General features: G+C 53.9%; 7 protein-coding genes across 7 annotated transcripts; 5 read left to right on the forward strand and 2 right to left on the reverse strand.

Moving 5' to 3' along the window:
* Window positions 1–779: 779 nt before the first annotated feature.
* On the forward strand, window positions 780–1,229 carry CORC01_06973 (uncharacterized protein; the record flags this gene model as incomplete). The annotated part of the gene is made up of 2 exons (XM_022618611.1): window positions 780–797; window positions 864–1,229. The coding sequence occupies 2 exons, from the start codon at window positions 780–782 to the stop codon at window positions 1,227–1,229; spliced, it is 384 nt and encodes a 127-aa protein (XP_022474921.1).
* A 2,597-nt stretch (window positions 1,230–3,826) lies between these two features.
* Window positions 3,827–4,956, forward strand: CORC01_06974 (uncharacterized protein; the record flags this gene model as incomplete). Its single annotated transcript, XM_022618612.1, has 3 exons — window positions 3,827–3,851; window positions 3,936–4,780; window positions 4,936–4,956. 3 exons carry the CDS (start codon window positions 3,827–3,829, stop codon window positions 4,954–4,956), a joined length of 891 nt encoding a protein of 296 aa, XP_022474922.1.
* Window positions 4,957–5,542: 586 nt separating this feature from the next.
* On the forward strand, window positions 5,543–6,565 carry CORC01_06975 (glycosyl hydrolase family 43; the record flags this gene model as incomplete). The annotated part of the gene is made up of 1 exon (XM_022618613.1): window positions 5,543–6,565. The coding sequence occupies one exon, from the start codon at window positions 5,543–5,545 to the stop codon at window positions 6,563–6,565; it is 1,023 nt and encodes a 340-aa protein (XP_022474923.1).
* Window positions 6,566–8,769: 2,204 nt separating this feature from the next.
* On the forward strand, window positions 8,770–10,455 carry CORC01_06976 (LPXTG-domain-containing protein; the record flags this gene model as incomplete). Its single annotated transcript, XM_022618614.1, has 3 exons — window positions 8,770–9,052; window positions 9,108–9,359; window positions 9,416–10,455. The coding sequence occupies 3 exons, from the start codon at window positions 8,770–8,772 to the stop codon at window positions 10,453–10,455; spliced, it is 1,575 nt and encodes a 524-aa protein (XP_022474924.1).
* A 432-nt stretch (window positions 10,456–10,887) lies between these two features.
* Window positions 10,888–15,382, reverse strand: CORC01_06977 (GANP/Nin1/mts3/eIF-3 p25 family protein; the record flags this gene model as incomplete). Its single annotated transcript, XM_022618615.1, has 3 exons — window positions 10,888–13,271; window positions 13,384–13,782; window positions 13,999–15,382. 3 exons carry the CDS (start codon window positions 15,380–15,382, stop codon window positions 10,888–10,890), a joined length of 4,167 nt encoding a protein of 1,388 aa, XP_022474925.1.
* An 840-nt stretch (window positions 15,383–16,222) lies between these two features.
* CORC01_06978 (low temperature viability protein) lies at window positions 16,223–17,540 on the reverse strand (the record flags this gene model as incomplete). The annotated part of the gene is made up of 2 exons (XM_022618616.1): window positions 16,223–17,468; window positions 17,521–17,540. The coding sequence occupies 2 exons, from the start codon at window positions 17,538–17,540 to the stop codon at window positions 16,223–16,225; spliced, it is 1,266 nt and encodes a 421-aa protein (XP_022474926.1).
* Window positions 17,541–17,856: 316 nt separating this feature from the next.
* CORC01_06979 (uncharacterized protein) lies at window positions 17,857–19,943 on the forward strand (the record flags this gene model as incomplete). The annotated part of the gene is made up of 3 exons (XM_022618617.1): window positions 17,857–17,988; window positions 18,053–18,962; window positions 19,021–19,943. 3 exons carry the CDS (start codon window positions 17,857–17,859, stop codon window positions 19,941–19,943), a joined length of 1,965 nt encoding a protein of 654 aa, XP_022474927.1.
* Between the last annotated feature and the right edge of the window lie 257 nt (window positions 19,944–20,200).

Genomic DNA, 20,200 nt, shown 5'->3' on the forward strand with positions numbered 1-20,200 from the left:
CTCGCAGAACTGAACCCGTTGAGAAATGCGGCAGGGCTCCCAAAGATTGTGTGATTCTAGCAATTGAAGTCGTAGAATAGAATATCATTATCACATCCCGAAGAGTTTCAAAGCAAATTCACGATGAGTTTGCATATACATGCGTGGACTTGGAGACGTTGGTTGATAATCCAGTAATCCATTATCCAGACTCCTCGGTGTCTTTCACTCTTCTAGATCCCTGGTGGTAATAGAACCACTGATAATTACCACATTTCAAGCCAGCAATATCAACCAGCCAAAGTAATCTCGAGAAGATGGTTGTGCAAATGAATTCGGATCTTCCTAGCTGACGAAGAGTATCCGGTGAGCACAAAGCCAGTACAGGTGAGAAATACATGAAATCAGTGCTGATATCTACCATCGAGGACTACTTCCCGATAGTTCGTTGTTTGGGATCCGCTTCTTTCCGTCTGTCTCCCATCAGAGTTGCTAGATGGTTCCTGACGATCGTTCTATCGATGTAGCAACACCCGTAGAGAGGAAAGAGCACGTACATCACGACTTCAACTTCAAAGAAGGAAGGAGTATCAAGGAGACCTTTCCTCGCGAGTAGGTCTAAGCCTGAGCATCTGTCTGTTTAAATCCCTGGATAAATGGCATTCCACCTCCTCATGTTTCATCTCCCCATCTCCACGTGCACCAGTTCCAATACCTCGGGCCCAATCTGTCCGACATTCAAAAGACAACCAACGTATCAAACTCGAGTCCTCAAGTCTTGTGAAAAACCTTCCTTCAACATGGCTGAACCGCCAAAGGTTTGTGTACCCTTACTCAGGCTGGTGGTCGTAGATACCCTGGGAGAGATACTGAAACACCACCAGGAACAGGAGATTCCCGTTCATCCTTCATTCGAGGCGTCTCAAGGTCGTACTGCAGGTGACGATGTCACCGTTCCGCCCGCCATCCCAAGCCTGGAAGGAGTCTGCCCCAGAATGACGGCACAGATTTTGTCAAATGCCATCAGCAGCATGAACCTCAGAGGAGACGAACCCAGAGCCAAAACGCCGTTGGACTACGCGGTCATCCTTGACACCCAAAACAAGATGATTCGCTCGCGTACCGCTGCACAGGCCGAGAAGGACATTATCCAAGACGAGCGGAAGAGAATCTCGGGCCAGCAAGAGGGCACGTCGACCGCAGGGATGACTGCGGCGCTCAGCGACATGGAGCGAGGCTTTGACTGCTAGATACAGGGTATCGATGCTCTTCTTGCAAAGATTGATGCGTGGATTCAGGAATATTTTCGGGAGTACGGTACCAATACTGACGGATTGGTTGGCGATTCTGCCCCGGCTGCCTGAGTGGAGGGGCTGTGAAGAATGGCATTGGTGATGGTGATGGCGGAGTTTTCGGACATTAATGCAAATTGCGAGATTGAGTATGGCTTGGCTGCGGCGACATGGAATACGGGCGCAAAGAAGAATAAAACATCGACAGAGGCATACTAGGCTAGAAGAGTTGCGTTGCTGGTTGAGAGCTCAAAGAGTTAGTGGAACACCACAATTTGACTTCATTCACCCAGCCCGCTAGGCGACTTGTCGGCGGATTGGTGTTCCTGCTTCCGGCCGTAGTGGTGTTTCGCAGCACCTGACACCGTCGGAAGTTGTCAGTCTTAGGGAGGCAATACCTCTGATGTTCCTGCCTGAAGTTTCTTCTCATCCAGTGGCTCCTTCTTCAAAACACGGGACTTGAAGGCTGGAAGGAAAGCGTGGGGGAGAAGTGACAAAGTGGGGCCGCCTCCGTGTCTACCTCCAGTCCGATGAATAAGGCCCGGGCTTTCACCGGTTCCAAAATATCCGAGAATCTTGGCGCCGACACGGCCCACGAAGCCGAGTCTTGAGAACAGAGACTGAGTCGGCTCAATGCAACAGGATCATGGCCAAGGTTTTTAGGATGGCTGTTAGTTGCTAGAGATAATCACTCTGGCAAGTAAAGGATGAGATGGCGTCTTTGTTATCAAGAACAAGTGTCTAACCGGTTCAATTTTCCTGTTCCCAGTATTGGCACGAACACGATCATCACTGGCTCGATCATCACTGGCTGCAATGTTTTCCCACCCAGACTTCGAAGCGTTTGTAGCAGGTAGGTTGCATTATTAGGTGGCTCTGCAGGGTATTGCGCCGAAGTTCCAATCATCTTCATGCAGGGCAACCAACGTGCAGATTTATCAAATTGCAATCGGAGAAGACGGCCCATTCTTGACGCAGCGAGGAGGTAGACACTGGCAAACTCGGCCGGGTTCCATCTCTGGCACCAATGTGCTCTCCTTGAAGCCAACGATTTCTACCGAGTCGGGTTGGGTCGGAGGGGAGGGGGAAGAGACATCCGGGACGTTGGACGTTGTTGTTGGAAGGAAGCAAACAAGAAGCTCTTGGGATAAAAGTGACGCAGCATTGCAGCAACCCTTGCCTCTCTCAGGCGCTCCTGCCACACGAGCCCCGGGCTTTCCTACCTGGGGAGCCCACAAGCGGATACAACAGGTGCGGGTACCGGAGAGATGGGGACCGTGCCAAATGCTATTTTCGGCAGGTGATACCGCCGATCTTGATGAGCCGGCTGATGTCGACTCGAGCCCCAGAAATTTGCCCGAGGCACCTACACCGTCACACGTTGATTGGCCCCCGATCTCATCAACCGTTCTCGTTACGACAAAATTGTTTTATTCCCGTCATTGACGAGAAAAGGACGACGAAAATACCTAGGAAGTATGGCAGGATAAGGTGCCATTCTCAGTTCCAATTGTGTCGATTCGACCTCGACACGACGACACATGACTGGCCCGGTTATGGCGTCCAAAGCTGAAGCCGCTCTGCTCTTTTGTCAATTTTTGTTTCCTCTTTTTGCCCAGGTTCTGGTGGGGAAGGGAAAGTCTGGAAGGAAGGAAGTCGCCGCCGTGCTGCACTGCTTCTCCTTCCCCCAATTTTCCCCAATCTACTCCCTCCCCATTCCCCTCCACGACTGTTGCCCCCCCCTGCACCTTCCCCTTCTTTCCCGGGTTCCCCTCACTGTCCACGGTTTCTCTCTGTCGGCGGCGGTTGTCCATCATGATAGGATGTTTACCTCTCAAAGGCCCCAAACCCCGTACCTCCAGTCCAAATTCCAATCATCCACATATCCACGTATCCACACATCCACCGCATAGCAGCACAATCATCCCATGCCGTACTGGGTTTGGCACGAATGCGCGAACATGTCCACGCGTTGTTGCTCCAGACGCACAAGACCATGGACTTGGCTTCTCACTCAGACATGACGTCGTCCGCCCTAAACCCGTTGACTTTCTCGCCTTCTCATACGTGCGCTTAACACGACTCGATTATATCGCCGCATGTTTACGACTTTAGTTCACTCAACCGCTTACTGTCACTGTGAAATGGCTTCAACCCGCTTGCTGCCCACCGGGTAGCCTTGCTTCTGCGTCCCGGGCCATGGCTTTACGGCACTTTTACCTCAAAGGCTCTGACCTAGATCTCCACCACCCGCTCAGCCTCTCCTGGCCGGCTCTTCAATGAGACGCTGGCTGCAAACTATGGGCCCCTTTTGTTCGAATCTCTCAAAGGCGCGCTTCGGTGTTAGTCGGTTGGCGGTGCAAGAAGTCGTGTTGGACACCAGATTTTACCACTTATATAACTCTTCGTACCCTCCTCCCACCTTCTAAGCTGCCCTTCCTGGAACTAGGATCAGCTTCATTGCAGCGTCGTAGCGTGCCATCCTTCCATCGATACTGTCTTTTGACCCCCAAGCATCTTAGAAACGTCTCGGACAGGCATCATTCACGCCAATCATGTTTCGCATCTACAACATCTACGGTACGTAACATAAGCTGTGGCTTCTCTTACCAAGGTCCCCAGCACCAGGGTTACAAAATCTAAATGCTGATCAGTGACTCTTAGCGCTCGCCGCCTTTGGCACCATTGGCGGCATGCTTTTCGGTTTCGATATCAGTTCCATGAGTGCATGGATCGGTGCCGACTCATACAAAGAATTCTTCGGTAACCCGAGTTCGACCCTCCAGGGCGGCATCACGGCCTCCATGTCTGGTGGCTCCCTAGTCGGCGCTCTTAGCGCTGGTTTCCTAGCTGATTCATGGGGCCGTCGCGGCGCCCTCAAGCTCGCCTCAGTCATCTGGATCATCGGCGCCGTTCTCCAATGCTCCTCTCAGAACGTCGCCCACCTCATAGTCGGCCGTGTCGTTTCTGGTCTGGCCATTGGTATCACAAGTTCGCAATGCTGCGTCTACCTCGCCGAGCTCGCTCCCTCCCGCATCCGTGGCCGTATCGTCGGCATCCAGCAATGGTCAATCGAATGGGGTGTTCTCATCATGTACCTTATCTCTTACGGCTGTGTTGTCAGCATCCCCAACGATCCCAAGTCCTTCCGCATCGCTTGGGGTATTCAGGGCATTCCTGGCCTCATCCTCGGCATTGCTCTTTTCTTCTTCCCCGAATCACCTCGTTGGCTAGGCCAGAAGGATCGTTGGGAGGAGTGCCATGAGGTTCTCGCTCATCTCCACGCAGGTGGTGATCGCGAGGCTCCCATTGTTCTTGCTGAGCTCGACGAAGTCAGGGACGCTGCCCGGGTGGCCGCCGAGTCCAAGAACGTCAGCTTCCTCGGTCTTTTTGGCCCGCGCGTCTGGAAACGCACTCTTGCTGGATGTAGCGTCCAGGTATGGCAACAGTTGCTCGGAGGAAACGTCATGCTCTACTACCTTGTCTACATCTTCAACATGGCCGGCATGGTAAAGCCCCCCCCCCCCCCCCCCCCCCCCCCCCCCCCCCCCCCCCCCCCCCCCCCCCCCCCCCCCCCCCCCCCCCCCCCCCCCCCCCCCCCCACCCCCCCCCCCCCCGGCCCACCTGTTTCAAGCATCATCTGCTTTGACTTGCCATGGAACAGGCCCACCACCACAAGCCGTAAGAGGTCCAGCTCTGTTCCTCCAACGATCCACGCGCATTTGCAGTGATAATCTCATTTCCGCATGGCCCTGACACCTGGGGCTGGAGAAGCTAAGAGAAAAGAGCAAGGGGAGAGATTCCCATGCCATATTTCCGGCCATAGGAGGAGAAGGGGGTGTTCATCCTCTTACACACACCCACATATGAGCATGCATCACTTATTAGTCTCTACTTCGGTGTAAGCTGTATGTGTTGGTGTTTGACTACAAGAAGAGCCTCGTCCGCACGCTCCTCGAAACCGTTTTCCTTCTCGAAGTTCGCATTGACACTCATGACGGCAGCACGGCAGCACCTGCTTATGAAGTAATGTCTGCTCAGTAATTGGATCTTATAGACCTGTCCAATTCCTCAAAGAGTGAGCAAAAGACGCAAAGAAGACCCTCATCAGCCAAAAGGCTTGTCTTGTCCTCGGACGCGAGTTTTGTCTGGTTCAACAACCGTTTTCACCAACGTGTGTCTTCTCATACCACACACACACGTCTTTATTATTGTCAATTCTTCTTATACCCAGAGCGAGACAGAGCCATAGCTAGGCATTTACAGTTGCAATGCTTTCAACAACATCATTACGGCAATATGCCCTTCTCGCAGCAGGCGTGTTCTGTTTAGGAGCTTGGCAACCCGTCCTGGGTGCACCAGTAGACGCCCTATACGTAGTTGGCAGAGCCGAAAAGGTCCTGAAGCCGAAGCTCGACACCGAATTTCCAGACCCAGCCCTTGTTCAGGGTGACGACGGGCTCTGGTACTCCTTCGCGACGAACGGCAATGGCAAGAACATCCAAGTAGCAAAGGCCACCCAGATCTCAGGCTCGTGGGAGCTGCTCGACAACGATGCCCTTCCCAATGTCGGCTGGGCCACGGGCTCCAACACCTGGGCTCCCGACGTGAGGCGGCTCGACAACGGGTCCTTCATCATGTACTACTCGGGCGAGGTCAAGGACGGCGGTGGACGACACTGCATCGGCGTGGGTATCTCCGACATCGTCACTGGGCCTTACAAACCAACGTCGGAGCCGTGGGTGTGTCCCTTTTCGGAGGGCGGCGCCATCGACGCCGCGGGCTACTACGACGAGCCCACCAAGAAGCGCTACGTGGTGTACAAGGTGGACGGCAACAACGTGGGCCACGGCGGCGACTGCAACAACGGCGTCCAGCCCTTGGTCGACACGCCCATCATGCTGCAAGAGGTCGAGGCCGACGGCACCAGCAAGGTCGGCGACTCGGTGCAGATCCTCAGCCGGACGGCGGCCGACGGCCCGCTGGTGGAGGCGCCCAACCTGGTGCGCACCGATGACGGGCTCTACATTCTCTTTTTTAGCAGTTTCTGCTTCAACTCGGACAATTACAACGTTAATTACGCGACCAGCAGGGATATCAAGGGCCCCTACCAGCGGCCGTCGAGGATGCTGCTCAAGACGGGCGACTTCAACCTCACGGCGCCGGGCGGCGCGACGAGCGTCGCAGGGGGCGGAGAGATGCTGTTTCATGCCAATTGTCCCGATAAGGCGCCCCAGCGATGCCTCTATCAGACGAGCTACTCGGTTACCGGCAGAGAGGTAATCATCAGTTAGAGAGGGAGAGAGGGACAAGGGGAGAGAGAGCATGTGTAAGAAACACGAGTATGGATGATGGCGATTAATGACAAAGTAATCATGAAGATTCCGCTCGATCAGGATCAACAGCGCCGAAGCGTTTGGACACATTAGCGATGCAAAAGAGATGCAAGCATGCACAGCCGGAAGTCTAATTCGGAGCTTATCTTGTTCGGACCTGTTCGGGGGGTTTCTTCTCATCTGCGGGCGTTTGGATACATTGGACATGACACTCATACAACATAGCGACTGGAGCTTTGAACACACGCCCGTTTTTATGAGACAAATGAGAGATAGGAAGAGTGTAATGGAGTTAGGTAGTCGCAAATGACCGAAGCAACGTCGCACGACACGGGAGAATCGGAATTGAAGGCGAGCAACAAAAATATTGAGTTTTTTTTATTTTAGATTTGGTTAGAGAGGTATAGACAGACGAATGATGAACTCCCATGGATCCGTACTGAGCGAAACTTTCAGAGGCTGGAAAAAAAAGTTCGGCTCAGTAAGGTGCCTGAGCAGAGAGCTTTCGTAGGGAGGGGTGAAGAACGCCGAGAATGGAAGCCCACGTCAGCAGGGAACCCATGCGGAACTGGGCGTAGCAGGCCGATTCCCCTAATAGCAGACGTCTGGTAAAAGGGTTGAAAGTGAACTCTGTAGAGACTGGCCGGGATTTACATGGTAAAGGCATTGAGATTGAAAGCGACCGGGGTGGGTGGGTTGGGGCTGACGGCGCGGGCCAAGGATGGAGAATGGAGAAGAGAAGTATCCGTATCCGTACGGATGGTAATTACGCTGTAGAGAATGAGAGAAAAGGGAAGTACAATGTAGTGTAGTGTAGAGCATTGACGGGGCCCAGAACTGATCGCCAACGAGAAAGAAGCAGCCCCCACTTGGGTCCCGTAGTGGACACAGTGGACCAGCTGGGGCCGAACTCACGGCTTTAAGTGGAGAATGCAAATGCGCCGTTGGAAGGCTCCAACTGCCATGGATGGCAAAGTCTACCTAGCTAGCACGCTTGGTTGGCACATTAGGAAATCAGATAAGCGCCGGCCGACGCTGACTGTCACCTCACCCTTACCAGTTTTCTCCAACAGACCTCACAGACCAACCACATCAATCTCCAAACGCCGTCTTCCTATTGGCAAAATGATACCTCACATTTTCTTGCTCCTGGGCACGTCCCATGGGTGGTGCATCTCGCAGCCGCCCGCCGTGATCACTAACATTGCACAATGCATCCCACCGGGCCAGGCACAGGCACATTCAGAATAGTCAGGGGGAAAAACTCACACTATCGATTGCTTGCACCACCGCAATGGGGACAGATGGAGAGATGGCGCATGTCGTCCGGCGGCCGCTAACCAAATCCCATCGCGGGTAGACCAACAAGCTGCCGCCTGAGAGGTCGCAATGCACACCGTCCTGCAAGTGCTGGGAAGTCTTTAGCGCTCTGCCGTCTCTCCGTCGCCTGTTCACCTGACGAGGTTCCAACAGAAGACATTCACCTTGTCGGCAAACGGCGTCTACGGTCTGCGCGATTGCTTGAGTCCAGAGTCCCCCGCCACCCTATCCACCACTCCATAACCGTGAATGTCGGGAACCTGGGCTGGTTCATCATTGGCCGCCTCGACCCGACATCATCACACCCTCTGTCGACGCCAACACCCATCTCGAACCGTGGTCGAGTAGGTGGGCGGCAGGGCGACGGGCCCGTCTTCGTTTTGGGACGTCGCTCTCTACTCTATCTGGCTGCGTTTGCCAATGCCTGCCTCTCTTCCCCATACATTCGGAATCCTGTCCATGGGCCCTGCGAGCTGCAGGCGACTCCAAGCCATCACCTTACCATTCCAGACCATCTGCTCCTGCATCTGCATATGGTCCTCCCCCCTGCTCGAGTGAATGATGGAGATGTGATCTGCTTTTTCTGTGAGATATATCACCTTGCTCCCTCCTCAACTTGAGAAGCAGTTACTTCCTGTTGAGCTTACTCTGACTGGTTGTGTGAGATTGTTTCGTTTGTGTTCTTGGCTTGCACTGGGCGATATCTAATACCATTTCCTGACATATCAACTGTCTCATTTACTATCCATTACTTAATTACAGTTCGCAAGACTCTGGAGTCTTGCTCTGCTTCACTTCGACTACACTCACTGATCCCCCCGCCAATCCGGCCGCAACCCACAATGGCCGCTCGATCCGCCCTCCTTCTCCTCGCCATAATCGTACCGGCCTGCGTATCAGCATTGCAAGTCACACCTAATTCGCCATGTGCGTCCTTCTGTCTGGACTCCAACGGTCTCGATGCCTCGGACCCCAATTCATCCAACACCAAGGGCAAGGACATAACTTGTGTGGACGACGATTATCAGACGGAGGCCGCTGGACAAAAGTACCAGCAGTGTTTGGGTTGTCTCCAGGACAGCACCTTTGTTCAGGGCAATGAGAACGACCAAGACTGGTTTCTGTGTAAGTCGGCAGCCCAATCACAGTTGAAGATGAGGGGACTAACCAAGCAAACTAGACAACTTGAGGTACTCCTTCGACTACTGCATCTTTGGGTACCCCAATGCCACCGGCGTAGGCTCCAACCCGTGCATGACATCTACGGCATGCGGCGTGTTGGAGACTGCTCTCATAGACGGGGTATTGGATCCGACAAAATCATCACAGTACTCGTACTGCGATGCGGACGGCGGTGCTATGCTTGGCTCGGCCTACGACAAGTGCCTGTCTTGCGTAAGGGCAGGTGGTGACCATTATTATCTGTCAAATTGTATGTACATCTTTGTCGATAATCTTTCTTGAGCATGCCTCTAACGTACTCCATAGACCTTGTTGCCCTTGAAGCTGGTTGCCGGCAGAGACCAGCCCCAGGCACGCTGGTCGGCCTCAACGACACCGTCTTCACAAATGGCATCATCACAATCGTTGACCCAAAGGATGCAGCAGATGCTGATAAAGATAAGACTCACACTCTCCCCATGACAGCCATCGTGGGCATCGTCATCGGAGCTATCGTGGCACTCCTCCTGGTTGCTGGCTGCACCTTTATCCATTGCCGCAAACGCAAGGCGCGGAGGGAAGGCCGCGGCATCAATCCCGAGCTCTCTCGCCGCGCCAAGGGCCACCGTCCGGCATCATCCCTCTCTTTTCGCTGCCAGACGCACCTGACACCCAAGGAACCGCACTTCTTCCCCATCGAAGAAGAAGAGGCGCAAAATGAAAAGCATCACTACGAATCCATGCAGCAGCAACATCAACAGCAGCAGGAGCAAGATATGACCCCAAGTCCCGTGACGACGAAGCCCAACCTCTGGATGCCGCACAACTCCATCACCTCCTTCAGCGCCGCAGACCAAATCCCCTACACCGACAAGAAGCCCACGCAAAAGGAGCCCCTGGCCCTGGCCAACATCACCACGAGCCTCCCCATCATCCCCGTTAAGGCACACTCGCCAAAATACAACATGGCATCCCCCCAAGACGAGTACGCCACACCCACATCCACGACCTCCGCCGTCCCGCTGCTCTCCTTCAGGTCCTACGTCCCCTCAGAGCACGGCTTCTCGACCCCGTCAATGGGCCACGCGGCGACTTTCAGCCCGTCCACCACATACGCCTCCCCGACCTCGGGCACGACGGCGAGCCCCTTGCTTAGCCAGGCCGGCTGGCCCGCGCCTGCGCATAATCGGCACATCCACACGGAGTCGTCGCCGGTGGTATCGGAGGCGTCCAAGACCATCCCGGGTATCGTCCGGGACCTGGCGCGGCCGTTGCCCAAGAGGATCACCTCGTTGGGAGGCAGCCCGGTAGAGAGCTACAAGATCCAGGTCGCGTTCCCGCCGCCGCCGCCACCCAAGAAGAGGTAGCTGTTTCGTTTCAATCTTGTCTAACGGGCGTTTTGCTTTCTTTTGTGGAATGTCAATGTCACGGGATAGCGACAGCGAGTGGCGTTTTGGAGTAATCTACACGAGGACAGAGTCAGCGGACACTAGGACACGAAGTTTATCACAACCGATACCAGACAATAATACCAATCCTACATCACATTTCTCACTTCAGTTCATCATGTCACTCCAAGGCCCATACATGCACTGCTCCTCGTACGCGAAAGGTGATAATCCAAACCAGTCTTCTCTTTGGGTATTAGTAGCCCGCGTTGTTTTTGTACCTGAGGAAAAAAAAGACGAGAGAGCATAGGTATAGGAAAAAAAAAACAGGCCCTCATTCATACTCCTCGCCAGATAGGATCCGTGAAACGCCTGTGCTTATGCATATCGTACCCCTCTCACTTCCCCCCTTCACCGATAACCGCCTTTGCTCCATGGCGAGCTAGCCCTGCTCGCCTCCTCCGCGTGCATCATCTCGTTCTGTTCCCTGAACCAATCCGCCCCTTCATCAAGCTCGATCCGCGAACTCCGCAATGACTCCAGATTCTCCCTCGCCTCCCGGAGTATCCTGTCAATGTCCGCATTGCTCGACGGCCGCTTCTTGACACGCGCGGCTTCGTCCGCAGCCCCGACCCCGTTATCGTCGTTGTCGTCGTCAAGAGCCCGTTTCCTCTTACTAAGCGGTGAGGTCCCGTTGACTTGCGGCACGGCGGCGCTGCTGCCGCTGCTGCCGCCGTTCAGCGACTGCGAAAAGCGCAGTCGGGCCTCGGCAGCATGGTTGAGGTCGGCTGACACGCTCCGGCGTCGCTCGGTGCCGTCCAAGCCGAACGAGCCGAGCCCTGCATATCGTTTCCCGTTGTACCGCATTTCATTGGCAATGGACTCGGGCAACGCCGATCCGTCGGGCATCGTCACGAGCCCCATCGCCTTCAGACGCCAGCGATCAGACACCTTGCTAACGCGCTTCTGCGGCTCTGATGACAGGCGTGACGACGAGGAGTGAGCTGACATGGGAGGCAGCGAACGTCGAAAGTTGGTGCGGCTCTTTCCAAACTCTTCCCGAATGGCCCGTGTTTTCGCGCCGCAGGGCTTGGTGCCCGACGTTGACTGCGATAGGGCTGTCGACGAGCGGGATCGGGGAAGTGGCGTGTTCGTTGCAAGAGTCTCCATCGTTGCTGGTGTCCGGATGACATTGGCGACTGCGGCTCGTTCGTCCGAGACGCCTGACAGGATGCCGGTCGCTAGCAAAGCCTCTGCCTCTGCCTCTGCCTCTGCTTGGAGGTCGGCATGCGAGCCATCCTTTCTGAGCTGAAGAAGCTCTCTGAATTCTTCCACGGGATCGAAACCATTCCTCTCCAAGGCCCTTTTTCTTGCTTCGGCAGCCTTGGTCGCCTGCTTTCTCTTCCTAGCCCCCTCCTCTCGTTGTTCCCGTTGAACCCTTCGGTACTCCTCCCTCTCCTGTCTGCGAAGTTTGGTGAGGCGAAGGTTTCTCGCGATTTTTTTCCAGCGATAGAAATACTTGACGGATAGGTTGTAAATCTGGAAATTCCGTGCTTCTGCCAGATCTCTCTCTTCCTCTTCCCTTCGTTTCCGATCTTCTTCCTCCCTTTGATACTGTTCAAAGGCAGCCGTGACAAGCTGCTCAATGACAAATTTCTCAAACTCTTGCATTAGCCCGTTGTCACCTGTAACGAACCATTTCGCAAAGTCGGCCATGTCATCCTGCTTTGACCGTAGTTCCACCGCTGGAGCTTTAGCAGTTGCGGCCTGGGCGAGCGGCGAAGCTGTAGATGGCCCGGGTAAGGTGGCAGCCGGAGGGAAGCTCTGTTGAGCTGTGGGCGCTGGCTTCGCGGCTCCCAACGCATTGCCTCCTTGGAATGTGAAGGAAGGTAATGGAGACTGTGCGGGCCCGGCTTCAGAGCTCGTGGGTGTGGGTTTCTGGAAGAGATCGGACGCAGTCGTCTTGCTGGGAAGTGGACTTGGTGATTGAGTCGATGGGGGTTGAAATGTTGCAAAAGGCTTCGCTGACTGGGCAGGAGCCGGTGCGCCTACTGACAAGGACGGTAACTGTGGTGTATCCGATGACTTGGAAATTGACTGGAAGGGACTATTGGCAGCATTCGGAGCCGCAGACGGTACGCCTGAGCTTGATGGGGATTTGAAAGGCGTTGATGACTCTGCAGTACTTGAGGTTGATAAGGGGAATGTTGGTGTCGGTGGGGTGACAGTGATGGCCGCGGAGGCCCCCACGGAGGCTGTTGGCTTCGCTTGCTCCGGCGCTTTTTGTTGCGCGCTGGTCCCGAACGCCGGAGAAGGGAACGCCGGCATAGTCGGGGCTTTGGGTTGCAAAATGCCATTTGGCTGGTTTAATGACCCGAATGGGTTGCTGCTGGGCGTCGCACTCTCTACTGCACCGTCTGACTTGCCAAATGGGCTTGTCTGGGCTGCAAATGGATTAAGAGCTGGCGCTGCTGTCGACGACGAGGCTTGGCCGCTTTGTTGAATAGGTGTCGCACCAGTAAACGTTGACTGAGCCGTTGAGAAGGGGTTTCCAAACGGATTAGAATTCGCTATGCTGGGCTTTGGGCCCTCGGTTGCTGTGGGACACAATGTTAGCAGAGTTTCGCTTTGGCTATGCCTGCCCTCCTCGTCTTCTGCCAGTGGCACTGCGGTGCTAGCCATCTCGTCCTGGTTGTGAACGCGCTCTGAGCGCTCCTCAACCCCTGGAACAACCACCAGTCGATATATCGTACCAGAAGTCGTGTTGACTGAACCACGACACTGCAACGTTCGATCTGCATTGAAGAGAAATGGTCTGGCGGGGAGCCGCCATGATTTTCAAGTCGCCATCGGCCTTGGCAGAGACGAGGCAACATCGATATGGGTAGCGTATGGAAGATTCTTTACCTTTGTCGAAAGACGGCGTCCCTGTGAGCCCCGTCGAGGTGCCTCCTTGGGGAGCTGAAAAGGAAGACTTAAAAAAAGGCGAGTCTGCGTTTGTTGTTGAGTTGTTTCCAAAGTGGCCCTGCTGTGAAGGCGGCTTGAACGAAGCGGCTCCTGTCGTAAACCCTCTGGAGGCCTGTGGGATGGTACCCGTAGATTCATCGGCTATTGTACGGTGGATGATCTCAGGAAGGCTGCGAGAACCTCGTTTCCTTTCAACCAATCTCTGAGAGAAGCTGTGATGAATTCTCGGCCATGTCAGGCGTTGCGATGTGTCGAGATATCGTACGGGTTCGCCCGCTGGTCCCTCTCCGTTGGAGAAGCTTAGGCCGTGCTGCTCAACGAACTCAATCGCCTGATTTTCTGTGTCAAAGTGAAGAAATCGACTTAGTGTAGAGGGCGTGATGTCTTTTGCCCCGTGTCGGGGTCTGGTATACGCCTTTTTCAAAGAGCGAAGAACTGAGCGACGCAATTGTCCCAAGTGAATCTCTGCAAAACAAGCCATTGTGTAAGATACTTCCCGGCTTTCGAGAATTCTGAAGTAAGTGAGGTGTGCACCCGATGTGGCCATAGACGGACCCGAGCCCAGCGGGCCGTGAAAGTCCTCCGCACTCTGCAGGCTTTCGACGAGTGAGACGGCTGTTCTGATAGTATCGGATTCGGTCCAGAACCGAGAGTCTCCCCATTCCTTTTGCACATTATCGAGGATATTTGGGGTGTTAGCACTGAAAAGTAAGTGGTACGCCCTGAACTCGGCCTCGTTTTCGCAAACAACGCCTTGGGGCTTGCAGTCGTCGTACGCAAACATGAGCGAAAGCAACGCCTTTCCCAGCTGCTCGATTTCCTGTTGTTCTGAGAAATCTTCCGGCGCAAAACCCTCCTGGGAGAGCAAATGTAAAGCCGTAACGTGAAACCTCGCAATCGTCTCGAGACAGTAAACCTGGTCCTGCATCTCCTGAGGAGACATTGTCGAATGGAAGATGAAGTCTCTGCGAATCGCGCGTGTTCTGTCCCATAGAAAACCATGAGAAGTGGGCAGCTTGTCATCGGTCCGGAGAAGATCGTCGATCAGGTAGTCGAGTGTCCTTCTGAGTGCTGCGGTAGACCTGACATCCATGGGTAACGGAGCCTCTTGGCCAGCTGCGGAACGTGCGAGCTTCTTGACCATCTTTGACGTGTTGGCGAAAGTGGTTCGAGGATCTTTTTCGGCGGACTGAACATCAAATTCGGTGATGCGAGTAATCTTTTCAAAGTCGGGACACATCGCGTCGCAGATGCCTTTGAAGTCAATCGCGTCTTCCAGTCGTTTAGGCTTATCGGGGTCGTCAATCAAGCCGGCGCGCATCAATGACATTCTAGCCCGATCGCGATACGTTTTGAACTCCTCCCTGAACTTCGCCATCGCGACCTTTGATGTCGTGTTTCCTGGATCGGACGGCCATTTCGGCGGCGCGATTCCATCCTGTCGTAGTTGCGAGAAGATTTTCTCGGAGTATGGCGTGCCGTCGCCGTTCAATTCGCCGTTCGCATCGTCCGTTTCGTAGTCGGTAGAGCCCGCGCTGTGGTTATTGTTGTTTTGGGTGCCGAAACCACCGCGCGATTGCGTGGTTCCGAACCCTTTCGGCGCCTTCGCGCCATTTGGCTTCGTACCTTGCGCCTTGGGTCCCTTCTTCTTCCAGTCGCCTTGTGAATCTCCCTTTGTATTTTTCCTTCGTCGGTTATCGTCTGAGCTCGCGCCATCGAACGGGTTGACGCCCTTGCGCTTTGTCGTAGGGGTAGTCATATCGAGAGGTTGGTTCTTCAAGTTGCGTGTCGACCGCTGCCCACCGCCGGCGCCAGCTCCATTGAGACCGAAAACGTTCTTGTTCGCGTCAGAACGACCTCCAAAGCCACCGTTTGATGTGCCTCCGAATGGCGATAGCTTCCTGTCAGGTCTGCTTGGAGGAAGAGAGACCGACGTCATGTCGGGTTCGCGAGAGGAAACTCCAAAATGTAAACCACGAGGCAGGCGAGATTCAAGTGGAGAACTGGGATGGAGCTGGTCTGCGTTTGCCGCGTGTTTTTGCGCGTGTAGCGTTTAACGGCGTTTAACTAAGCGAGACAAAGACCCACAATTGCGTTCCGGCGTGGGATAAAGCCACACCCTCAAGTTTGTAACTTCCACTTGACATCCTCTATCTCTTTGAGATCGGAAACACTATTCATAGGTCTTGTCGGGTATTGCCTCCAGTTGAAAGGAGGTCTTGACCAATGTTTCTGGTAGAAAGTGACAGTTTATGTCAGTGACTAGGGTTTTTTTATCTTCGCAATTGACACAGTCTCCATGGCAGATCCTTGATGCTGACAGGAGGGGTAAGAGTGTGGCCCAGCTGTGGAAATCTACAAGTAGGGCGTTGAGGGCTAAAGTGAGTGAAGCGAACGAAAGTGCGAAAACGGGAGCAAAATAACTGACAGGTAGGTAGCAAGTAGTGTGTACCTTGATGGTCAACCTTCCTTTTCAAGGATCTTGGTCGCACCAGCTAAATACGTAAAGGTCGCGTCTAGTTTGTGACCGAGAGGCATTATACTTGCTATACTAAGGGGATTGTCGCAGCAATTTTATGAACCTTGGGACTACGGAAATTCGGCTGTGTGGAAGTCGCCAGGTCAAGTTGGAAGAAACGAGGGTTCATGAAACGTCAATTTTGTTTATCATAACACTATGGGGCGCATATCTCTTGGAGCGTCTGGCGCTTAGTGAGGGTATCTCAATGACCGGAATCTAGGTTGCGCCAAATGCTTCAGTATCCAGGCGCAAGAAGACCTAAACCCTCTTTGTCCCGAGTGAACGGAACCGAGCTGGGCCAAGACCCTGCCTGATCTCATCCAGTTGCTCAAGACCAGTCTGCGGCCTGCTCTTCTTACTTGTACGTTTTCCAGGCTTGGTGTAGCTGCCCAGGAAGTCATCCATGATACTATCAAAGTCGCCTCTGGTGGGTCCGGTCACACTGGTCGCTGTTGATACTTCAGAGACAGAGGCCATGTCGTCGCCCATCTCATTTGTGTACTCCTCCTCGATCTTGTCGAACCTGGCATCCAGAAGAGTGAGTTGTTCAGTCCTGACCATGGCAGACGAGGTCATGGAAAAGGCAGAAGGGTTGGTCAACGCTCCCTTTCTCTTCTTCTTCCGGCCACCCATGGTTGTCGTGGTCCAAATAGATGACTGAAGCTCGGACGGAGTGTCCTTGGCTGCCTGGACCTTCCCACCCTTTTGGTCTTTCTTGAACTTCTTGAAGTCCTCCATCCAGTCTTCGTTCTGGTGTTCTGGTAACGCCTCCCCTTCAACAGGGACCAGCTGAGGCACCGCTTCACCCTTGTACTCCTTGTTCGGCTTCGCGGTGTCGTCCGATTCCCAGCCCTCATCCTCGTCATCGTAGACGTATTCGTATTGATCCTCAAATTCGTACTGATCGACTTCGCGCGAGTCCTTGGAAAGCTCTTTGAAAATGTCGTCGTCATCATCATCCACGTAAGCGTCGTCTTCCAATGCTTCCAACACCTCCCTCAACCGGGGGTCCATGTCGGGCTGAAATCCAGCGATGGCATCGGGGACATCCACCTGAGTCTCGTAGTTTGTCCGCGGCAAGTTTTTGTTGGGGAGGACCGACGAATCCAGCAAAGCCTCACTCTTGTGCTCCAGGTCCATCTGGCGCAATGCATCCTCGAGTGATTGCGTCTGTTTTCCCTTCCTGTCGTTGTTTGCCGTTGTCGAAGCCTCAACCCAGACAGCCTCACCACCTCCAGAGTTCAAGCCGCGCAGATGCTGCATGTAGTCATATTCGGTGTCGTCGTAGTAAACGCCGTATTCTGCCGCCTCTCCTTCGTTTGCTCGTATGCTGCCAGCCTCTGATCCGAATTCAGATGCAAGGTCGCTCAGGTGCCTGCTCTTCGACGGTCCTCCCTTCTGAGGCACCGGGTTGAGCACCATCGAAGGCGCATTCTCGTCATGGATGAGGGGGTCATTTTGCGGTCGATGGACGAGGGTGAAGTGCTGCGCACTCTTCTTGTCGCTGCAATTTATGTCAGGGTTCACCCCACAAACCTCAACAGAAGGCAACCTACAATTTCTTTCCCTTCGCCATCTTGTCTGATATAGGGTGTTCCGGGGTAAGTCGCAACGGTCTGTGAAATGTCTGGTGAGTGCGCCGGATGGAGAATCGGTGGGACACACAGGTGAGAGCCCCGCGGTCGCGAAAAAAATCTCTTATCGATAAACGCCCAAAATCACTTTTTTGCCCCGCTGATTAATCGTCGCGGGGCACTGCTATTCTCTTCAAGGCGGGCACTTGCGACGGCTCCCACTATTACTCATTCACAAAGCAGCTTTGGAGGGCATTCTTTCCACTGCGCATTTTTCCTACTTTTCAAAGCGGCACGAGACGAGATATCACCGCAAAAATGGTGCACGCCAAATCCAAGAAAACCGCCGGGCTGGGCAACGCCCTGATGAACGATCGCTTTGGCAAGGGTCGCGGCGCGGATAGGAAGAAGAGTACCATCACGAGAGTGAACCATGCTACAGGAGAGGAGGTAACGAGGCAATGCCGCATTTCTTTTCCCTTTTGTTTGCAAGACATGCACTTACACCCTACAGTACCTCACGAACGAGCGACCAGAAGCATCATGGGTCAAAATGCGATCAGTCACGGAGCAAGGCGCTCTCGACGAGTTTCTTGCGACCGCAGAGTTGGCGGGCACGGACTTCACGGCGGAGAAAATGAACAACGTCAAGATCATCCACACCGACCAGAAGAACCCGTACTTGCTTTCTGGAGCAGAGGAAAGAGCTATCATTGGCAAGCAGAAGGCTCACAGGGGACGCTTGACAGTCCCGAGAAGACCAAAGTGGGATGCTTCCACCACACCGGAGGAGCTGGACAGACGAGAGAGAGAGAGCTTTCTGGACTGGCGCCGAGGTCTTGCCGAACTTCAGGAGAACAACGATCTTTTGATGACGCCATTCGAGCGTAACCTCGAAGTGTGGAGGCAACTTTGGCGTGTAATCGAAAGATCAGACTTGATCGTTCAGATTGTCGATGCCAGGAATCCGTTGCTTTTCAGATCTGAGGATTTGGAGCACTACGTCAAAGACATCGACTCGGAGAAGGAGAATCTGCTGCTTATCAACAAGGCAGACATGCTCACGCTGACGCAGCGGAAGATGTGGGCCAAGTACCTAAAGGAGAACGGTATTGCGTACAGATTCTTCTCTGCGCATCTTGCGAAAGAGCTACTCGAGGCCATGGAAAGCGAAGAGTCAGAGTCAGAATCAGAGTCAGAAGAACAGCCGGCTGGCGGCAGCTCTAAGACTACCCCGAAGGATGTCGCATCCGCCGAGGAGGAGAGCTCGGAGGAGGAAGAGGAAGAGAAGGATGACCACGAAGAGGGCGGCGCGGAAATATCTCAGCCGGAGCCTGAAGTCGACGTTGATGATGAGGATACGAGAATCCTTACAGTCGAGGAGCTGGAGGACATCTTTCTCAGCCACGCTCCTGAGAACGCAGGTATGGCGGGTACCCAAACAACGTGAAAGATGACTGGAAACTGACGCTACATTATCAGAGCCTAGCCACAAGCTGCAGATTGGTCTAGTTGGATACCCCAACGTGGGAAAGTCTTCCACTATTAACGCCTTGATTGGTGCCAAGAAGGTTTCAGTTTCGTCAACGCCAGGAAAGACAAAACACTTCCAGACAATCCACCTCAGCGACAACGTTGTCTTGTGCGATTGCCCTGGTCTGGTCTATCCCAACTTTGCAAACACCAAAGCCGACTTGGTCTGCAACGGTGTGTTGCCCATTGATCAACTGCGAGAGTTCCAGGGACCGGCTGGGCTGGTCACCAGGAGGATACCGAAGTCCTTCTTGGAGGCCGTCTACGGAATCAAGATCAAGACCCGCGCTATCGAAGAGGGAGGTACTGGTATTCCCACCGCTCCGGAGTTGCTCCGCGCATACGCCAGGGCCAGAGGCTTCCAAACCCAGGGATTGGGTCAGCCTGACGAGTCGAGAGCTTCTCGCTACATTCTCAAGGACTACGTCGCCGGAAAGTTGCTGTACTGTGAGCCACCACCAGGAACAGTCGACGGGCCGGAGTTCAACGCAGAGCTCTATGACGAGACTCATCTCCCCGAGAAGCGGCGTCAAGCTCTTAACGCGTCTCTGGATACCATGTCCATTGTTGGCGACGATATTTCGATAGCGCCCTCGGACTTGGCAGCCCTTCCGGCCGGCCCTAAGTCCAAGCAGATTGACAAGGGTTTCTTTGGTCCCACCAACAGCGGCGGTCACACCAAGATGCCATTCAGCCACAAGTACACGGAGCAGGGCCAGAAGCACTTGAGTGGGAGAAAGGCACGGGCAATGATTGCTCTGGAGAGTGGCGTTGATCCCAAAGACGTAAAGCTGTCGTCAGGAAAGAAGCATTTCAAAGGAGGTGCGAAGACCAGAAAGGGTAAGAAGAAGGCCGATGAGGATGACGACTAGATACCTTGGATGAACAAAATGCAATGAAAAAAAAGTTGAATGCCTTGAGGTTATAAACACCCTCGTAGGGGGGATGAGTCGCCACAAAATGTGTTTCTGATGAAACAAACAATGACCTCGAAATCATGACAATTGTTTTGACATGTTTTTGACATGTTAAAGTACACAAAAAGAAGCATCGTAGGAGTGGGAGTAAGATGAGTTGGTGAGGTTGAACGCTGGAAAATAGGTAGCCTGTAAGTAGGGACCTACCTAGA

Source organism: Colletotrichum orchidophilum (assembly GCF_001831195.1).
Source record: "Colletotrichum orchidophilum strain IMI 309357 chromosome Unknown Scaffold_54.1, whole genome shotgun sequence".
Lineage (NCBI taxonomy): Eukaryota > Fungi > Ascomycota > Sordariomycetes > Glomerellales > Glomerellaceae > Colletotrichum > Colletotrichum orchidophilum.